The sequence below is a fragment of the Fusarium sambucinum genome, chromosome I (assembly GCF_050947815.1).
Source record: "Fusarium sambucinum isolate potato_lamoka chromosome I, whole genome shotgun sequence".
In the NCBI taxonomy this organism is placed as follows: Eukaryota; Fungi; Ascomycota; class Sordariomycetes; order Hypocreales; family Nectriaceae; genus Fusarium; species Fusarium sambucinum.
The window spans coordinates 11,234,753-11,256,182 of record NC_139294.1 but is presented as its reverse complement, the minus strand read 5'-3'; the positions used below and the strand labels follow the sequence as shown (position 1 = coordinate 11,256,182).

Sequence of the window (21,430 nt, the reverse complement as noted above, 5' to 3'; positions counted from 1 at the left end):
CGTGAGACGATCAAGACGTGCGACTCGCATGTTGAGCGCAAGAAAGAGAAACTGGGATCGACCGGGAGGTTCGGGCTCCAGTCAAGATGATGAAAGATGGCATGGTTTCCGTTCCTCATGTGGGCCATTTCCGACGGACAGACTCACAATGCGAGAGGTTTAAGTCCGAAGGCCTACGGTAGTTAGAAGAGAGAGGTATTTGATCCCATCAGCACTAAAAAGACATCTTGATCTGAAGTGATACGATACTTGAACACCCCAGAACAAAAACACGCCCCAGAGAGCCTCACAGCCCTGCACGGACATGAATTAGCACACCGTTTCTTTTGGACCTATAGTTGTGATGTGATAAGCCCTATGGATCTGATATCCTATCTTGACGCTCTTAGCGTTGGAGTTTGACAAGATGAGAGTTCCTCGCAAAAGGTGCGGGTCAAGGACTCTTTTTCCCACTAAGCCACTGTAGGGCTGACCCGTTTATCAACCAATAGCAAAAGACAAGACATTCAATAATACTATACGCGACACGCATACGCCCGGTTGCAGTTTCGCCTTGATGCTACTATATCTGAGTGGGCTTGTAACCGTAAGCCAGTCAGCACGCTTTTTTCTATACCTTGCATGGAATACCCTGCTCCGGACAGTTCTCAAAAAAGATTGGACTCTTTTTATTGATGTGGGCTTTTTCTTTTGTATCACGATCAACTGTGGGACAACATGAAAATAGCCTCTTTCTCTGTTCTTGGCGAAAAACTGCTTACTTTCGAGTTGTGAAGTATTATCGGCGATTGCCTTTTGGGGTATAACATGGTCTTACTAGACGTTTTCAGTCTTTGATTCGCCCTGTCAGCGTTGGGTTGTTTGTTTGTATCATCTGCATATAGCCTTGTCAACACCAAGACCAACACCATCAACTGTACAGCTTCAAGTGGTCATAGCTCCTCCATCTCGGTAGATATCTTCATGACGTTTTGGTCAAGAGGGGAAGCTCGCATTTTGATACCCTTTTCGAATGTGACAGCTATGTACTATGGTCATGAGATTGACAGCTAACTAGACACACACTCAGACTGCTTCTCCTCTAGTCTGCGGAGACTACTACTTCCCGCAGCGTGCTTTATCGACAGCTGCATGTCCTTATTGGTTCAATGGGATTAATCGTTTCTACGCGTTGGTTTCCGCTTGAGGAACGGGACGATGCAATGGTACTCAAGACGTTGTATCCATCAGTCGCTCCGTTTGTCCTGGAAAGTTGTAGCTCGATTCCTATTCTTTGTCAGCCCTACCACCAGTCCAAGCTTCCCTTGTTTCAACAGGAGTTAAGTTTTTCCATCAAAGCCCTAGAACGAGGCAGTGTTTCACTCACAGCGAAGAAGGGGGCGTCAGCTTTTCGTCTCTGATGCAGCACACACCCCTGAAAAAAAGGTACTTGTTAATCTGACGGCATACAAGTACCGTCGTTGATACTGGGCTAAAAGGCCACGAAAGGAAGGGTCACTGCGCGCGCGGTTGAATCCTACCCCAACCCACGAGCACGAACTTGCGGTGTTTGGACCCTTGAAGATGCTGTAGAGAAGGAGATTCCGTAGCCGGCATTACCGTCTTACTCTGCAATATCCCGTAGTATGAAACTCGATTTCATCAGATCTCCAAACATGTCTTGTCAATAAAGCCGACGTCAAACGCTGTGTTGAGGCTGCATGCTATGTCACTTGTCCGTATATTTCGCCCAAAGTGCTGGCCCCCCTCACTCGCAGCTATCATCAAGACAGCCACATTCAATAAATACTCTGTATACACCGCTTCAATGTGAGAAGCGACGCATGAATCGTCACATGTCGTCTCTCATGTCAGCCCTATAATCATGATGTGGAGTGAATGCACTTTGCTAAGCCCGAGATGGGCCTGCGTTCTTGGATTCAAGGTGATGTTGAACAACATGACGCTATTAGAGATTCATGCGACGACATTTTCAAGCTGGGATTCAGGTACCTAGCGGCGTGGCTGGTGATCCTTGATGCATGTCACTCACTTTCTCAATCCTCTTTTCGTCTGCAGTCATCACCTAGACGGAAGTACTTCAAATCTGTGTCTTACTCGGCTTGGAACTAACTATAACCTTTTGATACAGTTATGTCAGATCCTTTTTTCTTTTTCTCATCGCGGTCAAAAGAGCGAGCTTCGGGTCCGAGTCGCGAGTCTTCACCGTCTTACATGGACTAAGAAAATAGAGAAAATAACCCAAGGAATGAAGAAAAGTCTGGTGCCGTGATTCTGCGGAGATCTGACATGGGTGTAGACAATCGAATCATCATCGTCGATGCCTCGAGCCATTGACGAGCTGTCACGATACCCTCCCCATGTAACTCGTCAATATCTGAGCAATGAGAGACAAGATAACAATGATCACATCATAGCTCTACCTACAGTGTCTAAATCTCTGACTGGTAATTGTCGCGGCTCTTGAAGATGCCGCACCAGAAGAGTAAGCACTAATGATCACAACAAACCCTCCGGGCCCCGCACAGGTAGGAGGGTCACATCCCATTGATGATTATCCTGTTAGATGTTGACGAATGCGAGATTTGGAAGAATGCCATGCCGCTTTTCGATGGGTATGCTGGCAAAACGTTTTCCGAACAGACCAATCCTAAGGACAAGAAAATATGCAGATGTTTCAGAAATTGGGCATAATCTACGCGGTGGGATAAAAGAAAAGAAGATCTACACGGACACCATGATGGGATGGTAGTTGTTGCATTACCCCGGAGTTGGGACCTTTCTTGGTAACTTTGTCTCTTGTTGGGATTGGATACAAGTTTTCGGCCAGTAGTAGATGTGATATGTAATCGATAGCTCTTTACACGCTTAGTAGGATATGTGGCTTGCGTAGAGATACTGGAGGGACACTGATGTTGTCGCCTGTGGCAGAAGAGTAGAATTAAATGTAAGCATTGTGTGTAGTGAAAATCTTGACCAAGGAGTGATGAAGGGTTACCACTGAGTTGAGTGTAGTTGCAATGAAATGAAGCATAATTGCCACCGAAGTACTACAACGTTACTAATGCAGGGACTTTCCTGTCAGCGGAGTTTTATGTGAACGTTGCTATGCTGAGCATCTCCGAGACACAGATAAATGCTGTTCAATCGAGACCACAAGATGAGAGTGAAGACCTCCTGAATGATGAAACGTAAAATGCCAATCATGCAGTCTATAAGTTCTTTGTATGGTTGATAGTAACTTTAGATTGTCATGTCAATTAAAGAGTCACGTTCAATCTCGATTGTAATCACTTTGTGAGATGTGTCGAGGTGTTGTTGGACCTTGGATATCACAGCATAAGAGATAAAATTAGTAGGCCATTTTACGCTGCTTAGACCATACTTCTTAGACTGTTTATTTTTGTACCTCAAGACTCAGGAGGCCAACATTTCTGCTACCCACCAGACCTTCGTTTCGTCCATCGACGGTACCATCCCCTTCGTTGCGTCGTAAAACCGTTATCCGGCTGGCTCATCGAAGGAGTCAATGCCATCCGATTTGCCCTGTCGTACTTCGAGTTTGTCCATTCGTTCTTTATATTCCTTCAATTTGTTCTGAATCTGCTCTATGTCACGTCGAAGTACTTCGTTTTCGGAATTGAGACGGCTGAGTGGCTCTGTCACAAAGAGTGAGAGCTGCATCACCGTGGTAGCGACTCTATCGATCACAGCAGTGTCATGTCGCGACGTTGTTTTGCCATATCGTAGTCCCCTGACGTTGGTGTTTGTAGATGACATAACGTTGTCCATTTTTTCTTCTAATTCCTGTTGTGTCATCGCATCTCTTGAGTGATTGTTGGAGCGTCTCTACACTTTCTTCCTTCGCTGTAGTCACGATACGCAATCTCTGAGATCCCCTTTGTTGCCGTGCTGCCTTGCTTGTCATGTCGTGTCGAACTGACATGTGTTGCATTACGCTGCGCGAGGTTTAAGAAACTCGACGCGATCTTGGGTTTCTTGTTTTCCTCCTCTAGATTCCCCAGGGCGTCCTCCCGCCGCACCCAACCCGCGGTGGGAGGTGTCTTGACGCGCTGTTGATGAAGATTGCGACGATGGTCTCTTGTTTGGTGTTGGACTCTAAGTCGATGACTGGCGGCAAACCCAACTTTGCTTGAACATCGTCGTTAAGCCTTGCAGTTTGGTCTGTGCTAGAGATGGCGATTGCAAGGCTTTGTCTACTCCGTATACAATCTTTGCATACGTCAAATCTGTCCAAGGCAGGTTTCACTTGGCAAACTTGCAGTCGCTGACCATAGACGTTCCTGACCTAGTAGTAGCAGAAACATTAGCCTCCTAAGTTCTAGAATATAAGAATAACAAGGAGCATAAACTGACCTACTGATTTCGTCTCTTATGCTTCTGGGGGTTAATCTTTCTGATACCCTGAGGCTGTTGTATAGACGACGTCGCCTGCATGCTCGAGCCAGATCTTGGCCTCATCGTCGTCGAGCTTGTGGCCCCATTCTAGCCACTTCTCAGCCATCTGAACGTAGTTGGAACGCGCTTAGCAGAAGACCGTCCTTGTTCAATCCCGTGAAGTTCAAACTATGGGTGATCCCGTGTGATGTCGTCGGGTACGCCCTTGAAACCTCATCGCTTGGTAGGTGTTGGTGGGACGTCGATCTGGGAATCACATTTGGCTGATGATTCGACGCTGCCATATTTGGCTTCGGCCTTGTTGAGCTGACTGTTTGTCAAGATATTCCTTATGCCAATCTTCTGTAGCAGGATCTTTCTTCGCCTGGTTGTGTGCTTTCAGTTTAGTTGTATGTGAACGTTGCTCATGCTGAGTATCTGCAAGAGCTGATCATAGAAAGAGACTGGGACGGTCAACAGTGAAGAGCTCCTGGATGTGATGTAGCTTTAAATACGAAGTATGCAGTCTTTGATGTTGAACAACAGTAGTGTGGAAGCTGTAATTGCTATTGGAGCTGGGGTGCGAAAGCTTTCTGTTGGAGTTAATGTCAACTCCTGATTCTTTTTGTGACCTTGCGTTTCTACCTGGCGTGAGAAAAAGGCCTGTGCATTATCTCTAGCGTGATTTTCAAACTGACGATAACTAGCCGTCGTAATAGAGCTGTCGGTGGGATCAATGCCATGATATAACCATGAAGCTTGGCTAAACTCCCTTTTAATTCAAGACTTTATAAGTTAACATAAGAATATCATACATACTACAATTAATTGAAGCTCTTAATATTTTACTTTAATTACCTACTAGTTAGCTATTATTTACTTGGATTACTAAAAAGGGGGAAGCCACTGTCTAATAGACCATCATCGACTCAGCCCAGCCTTCAATAGATGGCTACGTCGGTCAACACTCAGTGACAGTGCGTGACAGCTGCGAAAGCAGTATTATGAATCAAAGCAAGAGGCAGGGCGGAGCGTTAGGCACCAGAGCAACGGAAAATAAAATAGAATCAGAGAGCAACCAGAAGTTATCCTCAACATTAACACAGTTCCCACCCCTACAATCAAACCACTCCCTCACATCTCACTGCTGGCACAACACTTTAACATCACGTCTTTACAAGAAATTTCCCATACACGTTCGGTCGCATTGAAAGCCAAACATCAGACGTCAAGATGAGCGACATGCCTGTCCCGGGCGCATCGCCCAGCGAGGCAAATCAACCTCTGCCGCATCATGAGGATCTGACAGCCACCCCTACGCAGACGATGGCAAACCTGGAGCCCAGCGACAACAAAGATGATGGCTTCTCATCGGATGACGCCCTGAGCGGCGAAGATGCCCATCCAAAGCAAGGCGACGTGGAATTGGAGCACAAGGTTACAGAAATTGAAAAGGCATTCGAGAGCATTGTGACCACCGCCAAGGAAGCAACTAGAAGGATGTTCCAAGCCAGCTTTCAGCTACGTCTCACCGCATTGCTCCATGTTGAGACGGAGCTGAAGAACAAATTGAACAAAATCGACGAGGTTACGACCCCATTAAGCTCCGACTTCGAGGAAATATTCCGTGAAATAGAAAGACTACGCCGCGACACGGACGAGTGCATGGAGCAAAAGACTGCTTTATTCGACAAACTTTGCACCGCGGAAAGGGAACTCGTCATCTCTGCGATAGATTCGATTAGATCCTCCAGTGCCGATAATGATCTAATCCGAAACATCATGAATGAGATGAGAAAGCAACTGGACGCACTCAAAGACGGACTGGGCAAACAGGCTGGCAATTAGTCAACCGAATAACTGTCTTACGACACCAACGACGGGGACGAAACAAAAGGGCTATTTTTTTGTTTTGGGAGCATGTATACGACGAGGATATTGTATTTGGTTGGCAGCAAATGTAGTCATATAACATGACTGGGACGCTTCGCCACACAAGCATAGGTCGATACCTAGCCAGGCTCACCCGGCTGTGGATGATATGCCAGTCGATAGAACGAGAGGATCAATAAAGCTGAAGCAAAACACGTTATAATTCCCCGAAATCTATGTATGTGAGAGCAGCTGTCCAGGTGCTTTGTGATTGAAGCTTGATGCACAGCATTATGAGAGGCGGAAGTATGTCATGCAATCCCAATGTGAAAACCCATCGACCGACATCAAACTAATTGCGCAAAACAACACAATTCGGGCTCTTATTTGCTGGATATGTATCTTTTGAGACTTTCGATCATTTCATGAAGAAACGAGATGCTCTAAAACAGTAGACTTTCGGTAATTCAACAATATCATAGGGCCACAAAATCTTGTTTTCGGACAAGACTTTATAGTCTTATAATATTATTAAACTACCGAAATTCTATGTTTTAGAGCACCTCGTTTCTTCTTTGCTGTATAGAATGTTTAACTATGTTATGTGACAGAGGGAAAAAAAGGACCTCTCCCCTTCGCTTCTGATGTCAGGCATAATGATCGAGTCGAGTGATGCAGTGTCTTCTTTCCCATCATCGACCGGGAGTATCTGATGGCACAGATGGGAAATATCCTGGCTTCGATGATCTCTCCCGATCCAGCTTCGCAGCTTCGGCTTGTCGCTTCTTCAACAGTCTCTGTTGGTAAAAAGCGCTGGGTGATGTTAGTATCTTGACACATGAGAGGTATAAGAGACTCACGTCTTCAACTCGAATACACGAGGCTCTTCTTCAGGCGCAGGACTGCTCTCTTCCTTGCTCTGGGCAAATGGTTAGTTAATACTCGGTTGCTGTATGTTAAACTCACCTTGTCCTCATCCTTCTTCTCATCCTTGTCCTTGTCCTTTTCTTTATCTTTGTCTTTGTCGTCCTTGTCCTTATCCTTGTCATCCTTCTTTGACTCTTTCTCCTTCTTCTTCTTTTGCTTCTCCTCGTACTCCTTCATGACGCGTTCCTTCTCCTCCGCCAATTCCTTCTCGCGCTTCTTTTTGGCAGCTTCTTCATCGATCTTTGGTGTCGCAAAATACCGATCCTTCAAGTGAACGGGACAAACAAAGAAGAAATCCTACCAATGTGAATCCATGAGCTTTCAAGTCAAAATGTTTTAGCTGCCTTGCTTGGCCCTGAGATTTCTCATCAGGCATACCTTCTTGTCTGGAGTGATTAAGACGGATGTGCTTGACTTGTAGCAAACGTCACACGCTTTGGCTGCTGAATCAGCGACCTTGCGGTGCGTGTAGAGATTTGGGAATGTTGTAGACATGATGAATGTCTTCTTATCAAAGACAAAATGACAGTGAAGAGTGAGTTAGTGAGTGTTACCTCAGAATGTTGTGGTCGTGAATTGGGCACATTCAAAGTCGCGGGGATTGAAGCGCGGGTCGCCTGACGTCAGAAAGCTGATAGGGTGAACAACCCCCTGAAAGTTAAGACAGCGCCTGTAAAGCCACTAAAAAGTGCATGTCCTAGCGCCTGACTAATAAGCGCTCTCCATCATGAATCGCTATCTTATCGCAATTCAAGGAAATATGATGACCTATGCAACTTTGATAGCCACGACCAACAGTAAACAATTCTTTCACCAAACACTATCTTTTTCCCACTCAAAATAAAAGTCTCAATACATTGACGTCTATACGAGACCAAATATGGGCAAAACTCTTGATACAGAAAAGCTGGGCTCAGTATTTGGCACCAGGCCTGATATTCTGTCTGGCATTCAGAAAGCAGCAGGTAAACAACAGCCCCTGAAGACATGTTTACCATATTCTAACAAGTAACAAAGACTCTCCTGCAAGAATTGCCTTGTTCAACGAAATTGCGACCCATGTGTACGATCAATTATTAAGTGGAAGCACGGAACCCGCCCACAAGAAGAGAAGAGTCGACCTCCAACAAACCAACGGAGCCGCGAATGGCACAAAACCTCCTGCCAAGGTAGCGACCAATGCCGCTGACGAGACTGTCTTGCTTGAAATCAAGGAAATCTCGGTTTCTGTACCTCAGAGGAAGAAGTTTGAGTTGTGTTTTACCGACGGTCACATTTACGCTCGTGCGCCAAACACCACAGCTCCTATTCCAGCCATAACATACGCGTGGTCAGATATTGGTACGCGTTAATGAGGTTTTGTCTAAGGTTGCGTGCTAATTTATTGCTAGAATATGCCTTTTATCTCCCCGTACCCGAAAAGAACCAGGTCCAGCACAACTACATCCTTTTCCCACGAGGAACATGCCTTCCCTCCAAGACGAACCCCCCGACCGAAGAGCCGCTTGTCTTTACAGTACCCGCAACGGCGCCCAAGCAGGGCACGATAGGTGGACCTGACGCTGGAAATGCGGCAGCCGTATCGGACAACTACAAGTCTCTGTTCCACTGGGCATTGAACCGCCATCTCAAGCCCATTGGCATTGATATCGTTGCGTCAAACCCCAACAAGTTCCAGAGCATGGTGCGACAGCCTCACAGACCGAGCGAAAAGGCCGTTCACGTCAAGGCATTCAGGGGCTCTAAAGATGGATACCTCTTCTTCCTCGAGACTGGCATTCTCTGGGGTTTCAAGAAGCCGCTCATGTTTATACCTCTGAACCGAATCGCTGCGACAAGCTTTACCAATATCCTCCAGCGAACGTTCAATATTGCGATTGAGGTGTTTGCAGGCGAGGGCGATGCAACAGAGGAGGTTGAGTTTTCCATGATTGACCAGGAAGACTACGGTGGCATCGACGATTACATCAAGAACAAGCGCCTACAGGACCGAAGTATGGCAGAGCAGCGAAAGGCCAAGCTTGAGCTTGCTGAGAACAGAGGACCCAAGAAGGGCGCCGAAGAAGGCGAGGAGACAGCAGCAGAAGCTGGTGGCGACCTTTCTGAGCTTGCAAAGGCGCAACAAGATGTCGAGCAAGCGCTGCAAGATGAAGAGGACGAGGATGAGGAAGATTACGATCCTGGTAGTGATGCCGACTCTGACGGTTCAGGGGAGTCTGATGATGACGATAGTGATGATGATGACGAGGACGATGAAGATGATGAGGATGAGGAGGGAGAAGAAAACGCAGAGGAAGAAGGTGAAGAAGGCGACGAGCAAGCCGAGGAGGAGGAAGAGGAAGAGGAAGAAGAAGTCAAGGTAGAGGTGAAGAAAGAGCCCACACCACCACCGAAGCCAGTCAAGCAACCTGTTGTGAAATCAGGTTGGGCAGCATTGAGGAGTGTTCCTCGTGCACCTGCTCCAGCAGCAGAGAGCATGGATCTGGACGAGGAGAAGTTTGACGTTGTTTAAGCCAATTGATATGTAACGATAGAGCCAGTTAGTTGGTGCATGGGATGGAGATGCGGTGTATAATATAGAGCAAGTGTCATCACATAACAAACAGAAGTCGAGACTCAAATGTTAACTGCGTAGAGATCAAAGTTCAATTAATAGCAAAAGTAAATAATCCATGTGGTATCATGTCGCAACCAACTCAAAGCAAAACAGTCTCGTAGTCCTTCAGTATTAGTATCAATTACTTCTGGAAGCAGCGCACTTCAGTTCTACCACTTCGGTGGTAATCAGCAAGCGGCATGTTACACTAATTCTCGTTAGCACACCATGTTTAAGTCTTGATACGAGTGGACTTACGTTTCCGCATTGATGATGAACATCCTTCAGAGAAGAGATACAATAGGGAATACAACCCAGACAAGTAAAAAAGCATACACCTGCAGCAATAGCACTAACATCAAATCAGCATATGGCTATTTTTTGGAGAGTATTTTACTTACTGCGTCATTCCTCCAGACTCAGCCTTTGTAACAGTCATGGCTCTCACGCCACAGCTTGGACAAACTACAGGTGCACTCTGACTCTGAAGGTTCTGGATGGGCATACTCTGGTAATTCTGCTGCTGCGCTGGTGGGAAACCTCCATCTTGACCTTGTGGTTGGTGTGTCGCTGGTGGACTGGTAGGTTGGTTTGTAAGTGGTGGTTGAGCCAGAGGAGAACTATAGTCGCGATTATCGTACTGCGGCGGTTGCTGCTGCTGCCGTTGAGGTTGGTGTTGAGTATGCTCAGGGTACTGAGACTGCTCAGGTTGGTTGTAGTTATTCTGAGTAACAGCTGTATCTTGTTAGTTCAATACTTCCACTCGTAAAGTACATCAACAACATACTAGGTTTCTCCATTGTGAATAGTAATATTTTGGTTTGGCACTAAAAAGAAGTCTGACACGATCTATCTATATCAGGAACCTTCTTGCGCTCGAGTTTTTATACATAAACCCATTATGACAAACAAGTGGCAATGATATTCTCGGAACTTGCCTATTTCTATTTACTCGGTCACACAGCCTTAAAGGATCATGCTTGGCAAGCTGGGATCTTGAGATCATACCCAAGCGGTACAAGTCACCGCTTACAGGACGTTAACGATGCATTGCATTGATTCATCACTGTGCTAGCTGTGAATGTGGTGCGCTGTATCGCTAGAAGGTTACGTGGTGATGTCACAGAGGATTCTCTTGGTCTGGCGATCTCATTTTACAGTGACACGTTTTGCTGAGTGTCATGCAATAACAAGGCATGATATTGGGTCTGAATGGATGTTGTTGGCAGACGTCACAAGCTTGGCAGACAGAGTGTGGCAGGTTTGTGGCTGTGCTTGAGAATCTGTGGCGAGGAGAGTAATATTAGATATCACGCGGAGGAGTGATTTACAACAAGGCAGAATATGTTTTGAGAGTGAATTGTTATTCTCTGTTGTAGTTGAGGTTGTTTGGTGATGAGAGCCCGGAGACAGTTTAACTAATGGCAGCTTAAGCTAAGTTCACGGTTGATACAAGACAATGTTATGCAACTTTAATCCTGCTAATAAATTTATAATTCGGCTTCCGAAATCTAATAATGACCTTTTCTCCTTGATACTCCGAATAATAAACACGACAACATTGAAAGTAACACAGCCATCATCACATCGACCCAACATGGTACGCTCCAACAGGAACACTGCATGGCGCAGCCCTCTGACCCCGGTCATAGCTACATGGCCCCCAAACCGCGGACGAAACCTTAACAATCACCATTCTCGATTTCCGGTATGGTGTAGTGGCTAACATTTCGCGCTCTCATAACCTAAGAGATCAGTACCGCGGAGCCCAGGGTTCGATTCCCTGTACCGGAGTTACATTTTTGCATCTTTCCTCGATTCTTTTTTGCTGCTGGTCACTCTCACATCATGAGTGCACCTGATTATGCGCCGGGGAAGACTACAACCACAATCGTAACCGTAGAGATCATACTCGCCTTGATATGACCGGCTAGTTGAGGGAGTGATGATTGACAAATGTACTTTTATTCCCAATCTTATCACTCACTATCTTATCTCCTCATAACACGTGATCAACTCCAAACTTTCCACTCCCGCATCACGACCCTCAAGCATCGCCCAATTACCCGTCAATCCAATACAGCTCGTCTCAATCTCTCTCGACAATCGCGAAAATGGTTGGCAATCACAAAGCAATTCGTCTTCCCCCTTTGAAGACTCTACGAGTCCACAATCCAAAGCGTCAAGTAGAGAATCCGTGTATTGCTATCATGTCTAGTGTTCTCGGTACGTTTGTTCACCCCTCCCCAAATCATACGAGAAGGGGGAGGAGAAGAGAAGGGAAAAGATTGACTGACAATTGGGCAGCATGCTGGGCTTCAGCAGGTTACAACGCAACAGGCTGCGCAGCAGTAGAAACCCAACTCCGAAAATGCATGGATGGACCCGCTGCTCCTCCTGCGCCTACGAATACTATTAACTACCATTTGGCGCGTATGCAAAAGTACATGACTGGACCTAGGAAGCAGAAGTAAACGACAGGATCCAGAAAGTTAAAGAAAGAACGACAAGGATGAAATGGGAATTGCTGGGTAGAAGAAAAAGAGCGCTGCTTTAACGAACGAAACAACGAACGGACGAATTGAATGGAAAGGGAAGGGGGAGAATTGCTGTATAACAATACCCGTACAGGGATCGAAAGACGAAGAGAAGAGGATAGAAGGGAAAAGGAGAGGAGATGTATAAATATCTCTGTACAATTACAATACGAATGGCTACAACTCAAGACACTGTCACGAACCACGAACTCGATGGCATGTCCAGGCCACTCGTTCCAGTTCACACCCTCATCTACAACATTTACATCACAGGACAGAAACAAGATTCATTCAAAGTGTTTGCATTTCAACTACCTCACTCACTCTGCAAATCACCCTCTCTCATACTCTAACCCACAACCACAACTCTTTCTCTCTCTACTACCCATCATGAAGCGCGCGCACACCCAATGCCTATAATCCCCCTACGCCTTCTTCTTTCCTTTCTATGCACACACAACGAAGGGGACAAAAGGAACGACAACCCGGGAGGGAAAAAAGAAGAAAGAACAGAAACGAAACAGAAGAAAAGAAGAAAATTTGACAAAGAATGAACAGAAAACGCCCCCATATCTTAATAATAGCGCCGAAACCCATGAAAAAAATATGAAACTGATGTGATGTGATGTGATCTTAGGAACCGAACAGTAATGACTCCATGGGGTGAGACGGCCATCTAACATAACAATGCTATTAGACGCAGACAATGCCTCATTGATGAGTGCGCATGCGACTTGACCATTGTATGTCAGACAACCACCCCAGATCAAAAAGTAACCCAGGAAAAATGCGTCCATAGGACGAAAGAGTGGCTCGAGTTGGCAATTCTCGTTAGATAAAGACAAAAAAAGGAGATGTGTTTCGAAAAGTCGAGTTCGCTTGCCGTCTATATGGTATGATTCGGCCCATGTCCAGCCGTCCAGACGCCCTTGGTTTGTTCGTTATCGTGCCTTGATCATGGTATTGGTATGATGAGTTTCGAAGTAAAATGTATGATGTCTTTCTTTTTTCCGTGCGCCGAAAAATGCGGTAATGATCCGTGGGTATCCCAAGCACAATGCACCATTTCTACCTCCTCTCCGGGTGTCGATCGACATTTGGGTGCGCGCGCGTGGTGGGTAGTCTAGGCTGTGTCGCCGACGCAAAAGAGCTCTATCTCTCCTACGCCTCCAGAGTACATGTTCCTGACTCCCTCGCGCCACTCGGTAAAGGCGATCTGGATGTCGTCGTCACCTTCAATGGCAACGTAGTCGCCATCTTCGTCGCGGTATCGCAGCTTGAGCATGCTCTTACTGATACTGCTAGTGGTGAAGCGGGCGAGCTTGGCATCGATGCGATCGACCAGAGATTGGTAGGTGATGTTGAAAGCCACCACCAAAGTAACGTAGTTGCCTGATTCGCAGTTCACGCGAACCTTGAGCTGGGTTGGTAGAGGCATCTCGGGACTCAACGGGTTTGCTGATGGTGGTGGCACTGTTGCTGTACCAAGAGCTGGGGATACCGTTCGTGAGTTTGCAGTAGCAGGGTCAACCCGGAGTACCTGGTTTCCACCACCTGGTGTGATAGATCGCGGGTGAATTGGTTGAGCAGGGAAATGGTTCATGCTTCCGCCCACGCTTCCTGTAGGCTTGTGCATGCGTTCTCGCTGAGCCCCAGGGCTGTTTGTCTGGGCTCGAGTGGGCTGATCAATCCTGGGTGATCCTGTTTGATCACGAGAAAGGTTGGGGTTATGGCCAGGATGCAAGTGTTGAGGAATGCCAGGCACTGCTGGGATATTTCCGTGACTAGGTTGACGAGTACGTGGCATTCCTGGTCCATTAATATCGGGAGTGCTGTAGGAGCGGTTTCTCTGCTGTGCTGCCAAAGCGGCCTGGCTGCTGGAAGACATTGCTGGCAAAGAAGGTCCTCGGGGGTTGCGGCTAGGGTTTGGTGAGGGGCCATCGCGGGATGGAGCACGGGGCATGGCGGGAGCAGTGTATCGGTTACCGTTAGCATCCTCCCACTGTTGTGGGTTAGGAGTAGCACTCTTAGGGAACCCATATTGAGGTGTTGAGAACATCCCACTGGTAGTGCTTGTCCTTGTGGAAGCTGGTGATTCAGTGACAGGAGAGAAATAACTGTCGCCGGCCCAGGCACCGGGTGAGTGAGCACCGTTTGATGGAGTCTGAAGGCTGAGTGATCCAGGTGGTGCAGGCAGAGGGAATCGAGGTGGAGCAGCGCGTACCATGCCGGCTAGAGACGCAGAGCTTTCACCAGTTCCTGCTCGAGCACGAAGGTTGTTGCTTGAAGCCGTTCTAGGACCCAAGCTCATAGGATGAGTGACTCCGCTGAACCCGGCAGGTGCTGTTGCTGGACCAAGATCTTCCTCGTCGTCGTCGTTCTCCTGCAGATAAGGATTCTCCAGGCCAGCTACTTGATCTCGTGTCCAGGCAAAGTCGGTTGAAAGCGTGTCCGAGTTTGTTGATTGGCGTGGCACGTTATGCTTCCTCTGAGTCTCCAGAGTGTTCACCCATTTCTTCAAGGTCTCCTCGTTCAAAAACTTGATGATAAAGTTCTCAACACCTGGGTCTCCCTTCCACCAGATCTGCACGCTGTGGCTGCCTGCAAATAATTAGTTCTGTTGATCAGGACGCCCGATCCAAAACTCACCTGGCTTAGTAAAAGACACGATATCGGTCACGTTGGTCATAAAGATGCGACCCTTCAATTGAAGCTTGGCGGTCTTGTTTCGGGTCTTGGGGCCTGCTGAGCGCAACTTGTCCTTCTTATCCTTGCTCTTGCTTGATGAGATTTCCTTGCAGCACAGAAGGATAGACTCAAAGAGGTAGATCTCGTACTTGTGGGCGTTAGTAAAATTCGAGTGAGTTTGAAGAGACCCAACTTACATCCTTCTCTTGATCCGTCTTTCCAGTGATGACTCCATACACGCCATGTAGGAGGAGTTTGCCAAATTGCTCCACCTTGTGGCTCTTCCAGTCCTCTACACGGCCGGTGAGATCCTCGACAGCTTCGTCCAAAAGGTCACGGTTGACTGCTTCGTTGGCTTTAGACAAAACTCGTTCAGCAGCTTCGCAACCGCTGGCTAGGTCCATCTTGATCTCTTCATCCTCAGTTTTCTTGTTAAGATCCTGATTTGTGTTAGTTGCTGATCAGCTCGTGAAGCGCATCAACCCACCTTGAGCAACAACGGATATTTCACCAGTCTTTGCATGGGCTTGAGCAGGAAACCATCGAGAGTGTTATAATCGGCTGCGACAGGGTGCGAAGAACGTTGGATCTTGTCGAAAACCTGGTTGGCGACCATTGCGGCCTTGCGCTGGTTTGCGATAAAGGGCTGGTAAATGTCGATCAAAGCATCCTCGTAATGGATAAACGGAGCTCCCCATCGTTGGTCCGGGCCAGACATGGAGTTTGTTGTCTCGACTCGAATGAGGAATCGGCGCTGGAAATCGAGGATTGAATTGATGTTGAAGAAAATCTGATGCAGCGTATCGCCGGGAATTGCGCCTTGCTGTTCGAGTGTCTTTTTCAAGTCGTGGAGATTCTCGAGATCTTGGACGTATTTTCGCTCGGTGTCGACAAGTTCTCTGATAATATGGTCTCGGTAGGTCATCTGTCCACCGGTGGGCTCGTTACTCTCGACATCAGGTTGAGCTTGCATGAGATAGCCGCGTTCCTCTGCCCGGTCCAAGACGTAGTTAACAACTTGAGTAACCTATATAATTAATGAGCCTGGTTCACGTTGTCACAAAAGAATTACCAACCTTGACGAAACCGCTTGTGTCGTTACCCATCAAGTCAGTGATCACAAAGCTCTGGGAAGACGGAATATCTAGGTCTTTCATGCATGCCTGAACGAATTTGAAGATGGCGATCTTGGACTTCTTAGCTTCATTAGCGCTAGAGTCGTCGACCTTGAGCTCCTCATTTGGTCGCAGGGCATTGTAAATGAGGAGCAGAGGATATCCGGAGCGGAAAAGGTTCCATAGAGGATCGACAGGATCCGTGGGGTCGAGCTCGTCGAGATACGGGCCAAAGTTGGGGACTTGAGCTAGGCGCTGCTTGAGAGAGATGCAGATCTGGTACAGAGATCGCGAAGCATCAGCCTTTTGGTTGATGATGTTGGCCGTAGCATGGACAGGACCGCCATTTTGAGGTGTGATGGTTGTGGCGAGGGAGCTCAAGGAAGCTGAGGAGCCAGTGTAGGCTGTCGAGCCCGAAAGCTGGCTGGCGCGCGGCGCATGGTTCATACTGGTCTGCGGAAGGCCACCGAATACGTTGGAGTTTGGCTGAAAGGCCGGAGTTGTATTATTTCGAAGCAACGGGGCATGGGCCATAGCCTTCTACGCCATCCGTCGAAAGAGGAAGCGTTGGGAGAATGGGTAGGCGACAGCGGCAGGGAGATGCGAGAAGACGCAGGTTGTCGAGGGAGGTTCAGGACTGTTGTCTGGGTTGGTACGAATGTCTAGGAATGTCGCTTGGCGTCGACTCAGTAACGTTTCAACGAGCGGTTCGACGTCATTCGGCGGTGAATCGAATCGAAGCGTAAGACTTTGGCGGGCGCTGGGGTTTTCGCAGTAGATACTAAGCCAGACAGGCGGGGTAAGGGGTTGAGGAAGGTGTTGAATCGTTGAGAGTCGTGAGGTGAAGGCGATGACAAGGGATAAAAGACGGATCGCGGGTGGAGGTCCCTTTCGAAAATGGGCAGCTATACAGTAGGTAGTCCGGGCCTGGCGATGGCTGGTCGAGAGTGTAGAGGTGGTCTCGGGGTCAGGCGGTGGAGCGATCGAAGGGGGGTTCAGAGGAGCGGATCGACGATGCCGGTGTTGAAGAGAGATCTAATTCTAATTCTGGCAGGCGGGCCAAATAGTCCGATGTGTAATAAAGACAAAGAGGAACAGAATTAATTAATCGTCAAAAAGTTTAAATCGGATTTGCCTCTTGAGTCTGCAGTCAAAGGGGAGACGAAGAGAAAGCAAACGAGGCTGGGCTGGGCGTTGATTTAGGTTAAACCAAACGGCAGATGTTTAAAGGAGGAAGGAAGATGGACGGATTGGACTGGCTGGAGAGCTGGACCGGAAGCGCTACGGGACTGTTTAGCGGGGGGGCTACTGGCGTTGTAACTGGAGCTGGAGCTGGAGCTGGAGCCAGTTGAGGTGGAGGGTTCAGTGAGTAAGATATCTAGGCGTGACTCTCTAGGCGCTGAGTTGATTGGGAAGGCATGCGTTTGTTCACATGCTGATTCTGATTCGATGATTGACTCGACAAATATTAGATAGGTAGTTCATGTAAAATCTGTGTAACAACATCTGATCGAGAGAGAAGCCGCCATCTGGAGGGGAAATAGGGGATCAAGATAGACTGTGCGCCCTCCAACACAGTCGACACTGTACCACAGGGCGCAACTCCAACCGATAGAGTCCGTGTGATGAGATGAGTGAGTGACTTGACTTTTAGGGGACGTGCATTTCTTTGGGCATTAACAACTTCTTTTCCCCAGTGCTTCTGTTTCAAACTAGCCCAAGCCATCTTTCTCTCTCTCTCTCTCACTCTTTGTTTCCGGAATTGCTATCAAAGATGTAATTTTTATCTTATTTTAATTCTAGGTCAGATCGGCAGCTATAGAGTTTTGGCCAAAAAGAAGGTTTCTAGAAATAACGATCCCTTGTTGACAAGACGCAGATGCATGAATCGTACCGGACCCTGATCCTCAAGAGAAAAAAGCAGAAATGGTCGGTATTGATTGTGTTACCAAGCATTCACTAAACCACTTCTAATCCATGCTCGACCAGAATTTATGATTCAGGGATCAACAGGGGTGCTAATCCCAAATTCCCATCCATCTTTTCTACCACCGTGGACTAAACTAGTCTACTCAAGCTAAGATACATGAAATCTTGCTGTCATGGCCATGACCATCACATGGGAATTACAATTACTTCCAAAAACAAGATTGACGCCCAAAAGAGGGCCTGAAGAAGAGATGGACAGAAGAGGGGCTTCGAGAAAGCATGGCTTGACATGGATAAGCCCCTGAAACCGTCAGAATGGGTGGTGGTGTGGTTCCCCCTCCCCTCCATCCCTTCTTCCTTCTGGAAGGACGTACATACAGTATGTACATACATTGATTGCGTTTGCATGAATTGATGAATTTTGATGAAATCGGAGGAAAGAATTCCGCGTTACAATTACACATAAAATCGATACGGCCCGAGAAGTATCGTAGACACGTTATCAAGAACTCTTGACTATCAAGGCTCAATCTACCGTTCAAAGCAACGCCATGTCGCACTGACTGTGGCGGTTAATCACCTCGAATCGCAATTGTTCGCCTCCAAAAGCAATTCCTTAGCAGATCTCTGCATGAAAAGCAACGAAGATATCCGATATATTTTCTTTTTAATCAATAAACTCGGTCGATCTATTGATCCCCGAAACTATCCGTCGAGAAAGAACAAAAAAGACCTTTTAAAAAGAAGCAAGCAATTACCCCCCCTTGCGTTACATCATGGAGTCTTCATCTCTGCAAGCTCAGGGGGAGCGCACCTCGCTAGCTTCTCCCCTAAGGTAGAGAAGGTTTCATGGAACCTTCGAAAGGATTATCGGACGTGGAGCCCGGTTCCTCGATCTTTTTGGTCTCTGTTGGTTCTACCACAATTTAAATTGAATGCTTCTCTGTAGCGGGGAGACTAATCGACCTACCTACAAGTTGTGCTCCGTGCATTGCGGCACATGGCAATCTGAAACGACCGGTTCAATGCACCATCTACAGCTTCTCTCTATCAATCACGCCAAGTTATGTATCTTCATGAAGATGAGCTTGCACAACTAACTCTCTTTTCATCTCGATCCAACACAGTACAGGTCAATTTGGAAGGAGAAGAACTCCCAAAACTCACGCTTTGAGACTAAACTGAGTAGCTTGAAACATTCTACTTCCCTCTTTTGCTTACTGCATGTCTCTTTTTATGCCTCAACTGCAACGCAACGATGATCATTCACACAAGCGTCTCGGGGATTAACCAGATTTCGTAAACGATCAGCGCCTGTCACCTTCACCGTTTGCCTGTCTCTGCGTGTCGTACCGGCCATCACCCGAACGCTGTGAAACTTTCTTTCCCAGCATTCAATGATAGGCACCAAAAAAACAAGGTCGGATTGTTAATCGCCGAGGTCCAGCCTACATATCTTTTGACTTGTAGTCTTGTACACCAGATCATCCCGACTGTTTTCGGTGGAGAGAGGTAGAGTTCATGCGCAACCCAAAAGTGGAAATACGTCCGTCATCAGTTAGAGGGCTTTTTTATTCGTTTCAAGAATAAACCTCCACATTTTGATGATTTTGTGTTCCAGCCTTGTGGCTTCCTCGTGGCGCATCTTGAAACGTTGTTTTGGGCCGGATTGATGGCTGTTTCGAACGCATCATCAATCGTAGATGTGCATATGCACATGCACGAGGGCAGTCTTGTATGCCGAGGTTTGAAGTGTTGTTTTGTGTGTTTCAATGGCGCTTAAGCTTTGGCGCATATACGAATGCGTACATTCGTTGATCATCCACCTATTGTGATAATTGAGCTTCATCTCTGCAGAAGAACCCCACACATTGCACGTGGCATTTGAACAAGAGCCTGAGGATGTAAAACATGACATCAGATGGCATACTGACTCTTTTCACTCCATCTCAAGATGCCCTCATTGGGTATTCGTGGAACTTGACTACCCTGTATCTATGCAAAATATTAGTCTAGACTTATCACCATCATTGTCTTTGCTCTCAGCAGTAACCTTGGATTGATACTGGCGGTTGATATAGCATTTCCAATACTCCGAGTTCTTTGTTAGTTCAAATCAAATTCTCACTCAGAGCTGTCATGACGAAAGTCCCCTCTTTGGGCAGCGTTGGGCCTTCAAGACTCTCACAATAAAACAGTGGCAACAGCTAATGACGACAACAATCAGAGCACCTGATCTAGACAAATAGATACAAACTCTCAAAGTAACATCGTTCAATAGGTAGCAGAACAGTTGACCTTTAAGTTTCAGGATGTAAAAATAAATAACCCAAAAGTGGTGTCTAAATAGCATGAATTGTCCTTTTAATTTCGTCTTTTCTGACACTGAGGATCGTCTATACTTGAACTCATTCAAAACACATAATTTTGCTAAAAAGCGGATGTTGATAATCGATGCTGATTCGTAGATTCTCGGCTATCATCAACAGTGGGTTAAAAGGCCAATCACTTCCCATTGAAGTAGGCCACCCCGCGTCCAAATCATCTGGCGGTCTGCGGCTCAAAACTAATTATCCAAAAAGATCTTTTAGGATATATATATATCACTCGTTTTCTCATAAAAGGTGAGACATGACCTAATAACTCAGGCAAGAGGGTGAAGGGCGCGAAAAAAGAGTTTGACTAATGCGGGTACACACAACAGCTTACCATTATGGTACAACTCGTCACAGTAGCTCTGCACCATCGAGACCACTTTTCCGTCGGGAATGCTCGACGAGTCTTCGACAAGCAGGCTTATCACTGGAGCATCATGATCATACCAGAGGGAGGTCAATCTGAAAACTGTCACTCGTTCGATGCCACCGACGCATCGCACATCAACCCCGTCACCTTTCGCATGAACAACCCTACCATGGACTGGTGGTTCCGGTCCGAGCTGGACATCACACCGCGGCGCCATGAGAAGCTGCTGGGACGGATCGTCATCGGGGAGATGCCCGACGAGGTGTCGGGTGAGGAGCTGGGAGAGTTCTTCCAAGGGATCCCTTTGCCTCTGAAGAACACGAATCCGCAGCAGAGTTCCGTGACGTGGATCATGGATGCTATCCAGGCGCTGCAGGAGAAGGGTTGGACGCATGATTTTGATTTGGACCGGTTTAAGAACTTTGCTGTTACTTATGCTGACGAGAAGATGAAGGGTGCTGAGGCGGAGGAACCAGATTTGAAGTTTTATGAGAGTTGGAAGGCTTCTGTTCTTTAGATATATGTCATGTTCTGGGAAGCTCGATAGGTTACTTTGGGGTTCGCACGACTATAAATGATATCCACAACATGCTGAGCTGCGAAGTGTATTCTCCTGTTTTGAC

At 47.1% G+C, this 21,430-nt stretch overlaps 9 protein-coding genes across 9 annotated transcripts; 4 read left to right on the top strand and 5 right to left on the bottom strand.

Moving 5' to 3' along the window:
- Window positions 1–3,501: 3,501 nt before the first annotated feature.
- Window positions 3,502–3,792, bottom strand: FSST1_006375 (uncharacterized protein; the record flags this gene model as incomplete). The annotated part of the gene is made up of 1 exon (XM_083232738.1): window positions 3,502–3,792. One exon carries the CDS (start codon window positions 3,790–3,792, stop codon window positions 3,502–3,504), a length of 291 nt encoding a protein of 96 aa, XP_083089805.1.
- Window positions 3,793–3,815: 23 nt separating this feature from the next.
- Window positions 3,816–4,525, bottom strand: FSST1_006374 (uncharacterized protein; the record flags this gene model as incomplete). Its single annotated transcript, XM_083232736.1, has 2 exons — window positions 3,816–4,152; window positions 4,425–4,525. 2 exons carry the CDS (start codon window positions 4,523–4,525, stop codon window positions 3,816–3,818), a joined length of 438 nt encoding a protein of 145 aa, XP_083089804.1.
- Window positions 4,526–5,631: 1,106 nt separating this feature from the next.
- Window positions 5,632–6,246, top strand: FSST1_006373 (uncharacterized protein; the record flags this gene model as incomplete). Its single annotated transcript, XM_083232735.1, has 1 exon — window positions 5,632–6,246. The coding sequence occupies one exon, from the start codon at window positions 5,632–5,634 to the stop codon at window positions 6,244–6,246; it is 615 nt and encodes a 204-aa protein (XP_083089803.1).
- Window positions 6,247–6,962: 716 nt separating this feature from the next.
- FSST1_006372 (VPS4-associated protein 1) lies at window positions 6,963–7,692 on the bottom strand (the record flags this gene model as incomplete). Its single annotated transcript, XM_083232734.1, has 4 exons — window positions 6,963–7,083; window positions 7,131–7,189; window positions 7,237–7,494; window positions 7,576–7,692. The coding sequence occupies 4 exons, from the start codon at window positions 7,690–7,692 to the stop codon at window positions 6,963–6,965; spliced, it is 555 nt and encodes a 184-aa protein (XP_083089802.1).
- A 385-nt stretch (window positions 7,693–8,077) lies between these two features.
- Window positions 8,078–9,709, top strand: FSST1_006371 (uncharacterized protein; the record flags this gene model as incomplete). The annotated part of the gene is made up of 3 exons (XM_083232733.1): window positions 8,078–8,162; window positions 8,215–8,538; window positions 8,589–9,709. 3 exons carry the CDS (start codon window positions 8,078–8,080, stop codon window positions 9,707–9,709), a joined length of 1,530 nt encoding a protein of 509 aa, XP_083089801.1.
- Window positions 9,710–9,935: 226 nt separating this feature from the next.
- Window positions 9,936–10,593, bottom strand: FSST1_006370 (LITAF-like zinc ribbon domain-containing protein; the record flags this gene model as incomplete). The annotated part of the gene is made up of 4 exons (XM_083232732.1): window positions 9,936–10,001; window positions 10,052–10,145; window positions 10,195–10,528; window positions 10,581–10,593. The coding sequence occupies 4 exons, from the start codon at window positions 10,591–10,593 to the stop codon at window positions 9,936–9,938; spliced, it is 507 nt and encodes a 168-aa protein (XP_083089800.1).
- A 1,314-nt stretch (window positions 10,594–11,907) lies between these two features.
- FSST1_006369 (mitochondrial 37S ribosomal protein mS37) lies at window positions 11,908–12,267 on the top strand (the record flags this gene model as incomplete). Its single annotated transcript, XM_083232731.1, has 2 exons — window positions 11,908–12,019; window positions 12,101–12,267. The coding sequence occupies 2 exons, from the start codon at window positions 11,908–11,910 to the stop codon at window positions 12,265–12,267; spliced, it is 279 nt and encodes a 92-aa protein (XP_083089799.1).
- A 1,186-nt stretch (window positions 12,268–13,453) lies between these two features.
- On the bottom strand, window positions 13,454–16,667 carry FSST1_006368 (uncharacterized protein; the record flags this gene model as incomplete). The annotated part of the gene is made up of 5 exons (XM_083232730.1): window positions 13,454–14,931; window positions 14,980–15,166; window positions 15,216–15,458; window positions 15,506–16,045; window positions 16,095–16,667. The coding sequence occupies 5 exons, from the start codon at window positions 16,665–16,667 to the stop codon at window positions 13,454–13,456; spliced, it is 3,021 nt and encodes a 1,006-aa protein (XP_083089798.1).
- A 4,108-nt stretch (window positions 16,668–20,775) lies between these two features.
- On the top strand, window positions 20,776–21,324 carry FSST1_006367 (uncharacterized protein; the record flags this gene model as incomplete). Its single annotated transcript, XM_083232729.1, has 1 exon — window positions 20,776–21,324. The coding sequence occupies one exon, from the start codon at window positions 20,776–20,778 to the stop codon at window positions 21,322–21,324; it is 549 nt and encodes a 182-aa protein (XP_083089797.1).
- Between the last annotated feature and the right edge of the window lie 106 nt (window positions 21,325–21,430).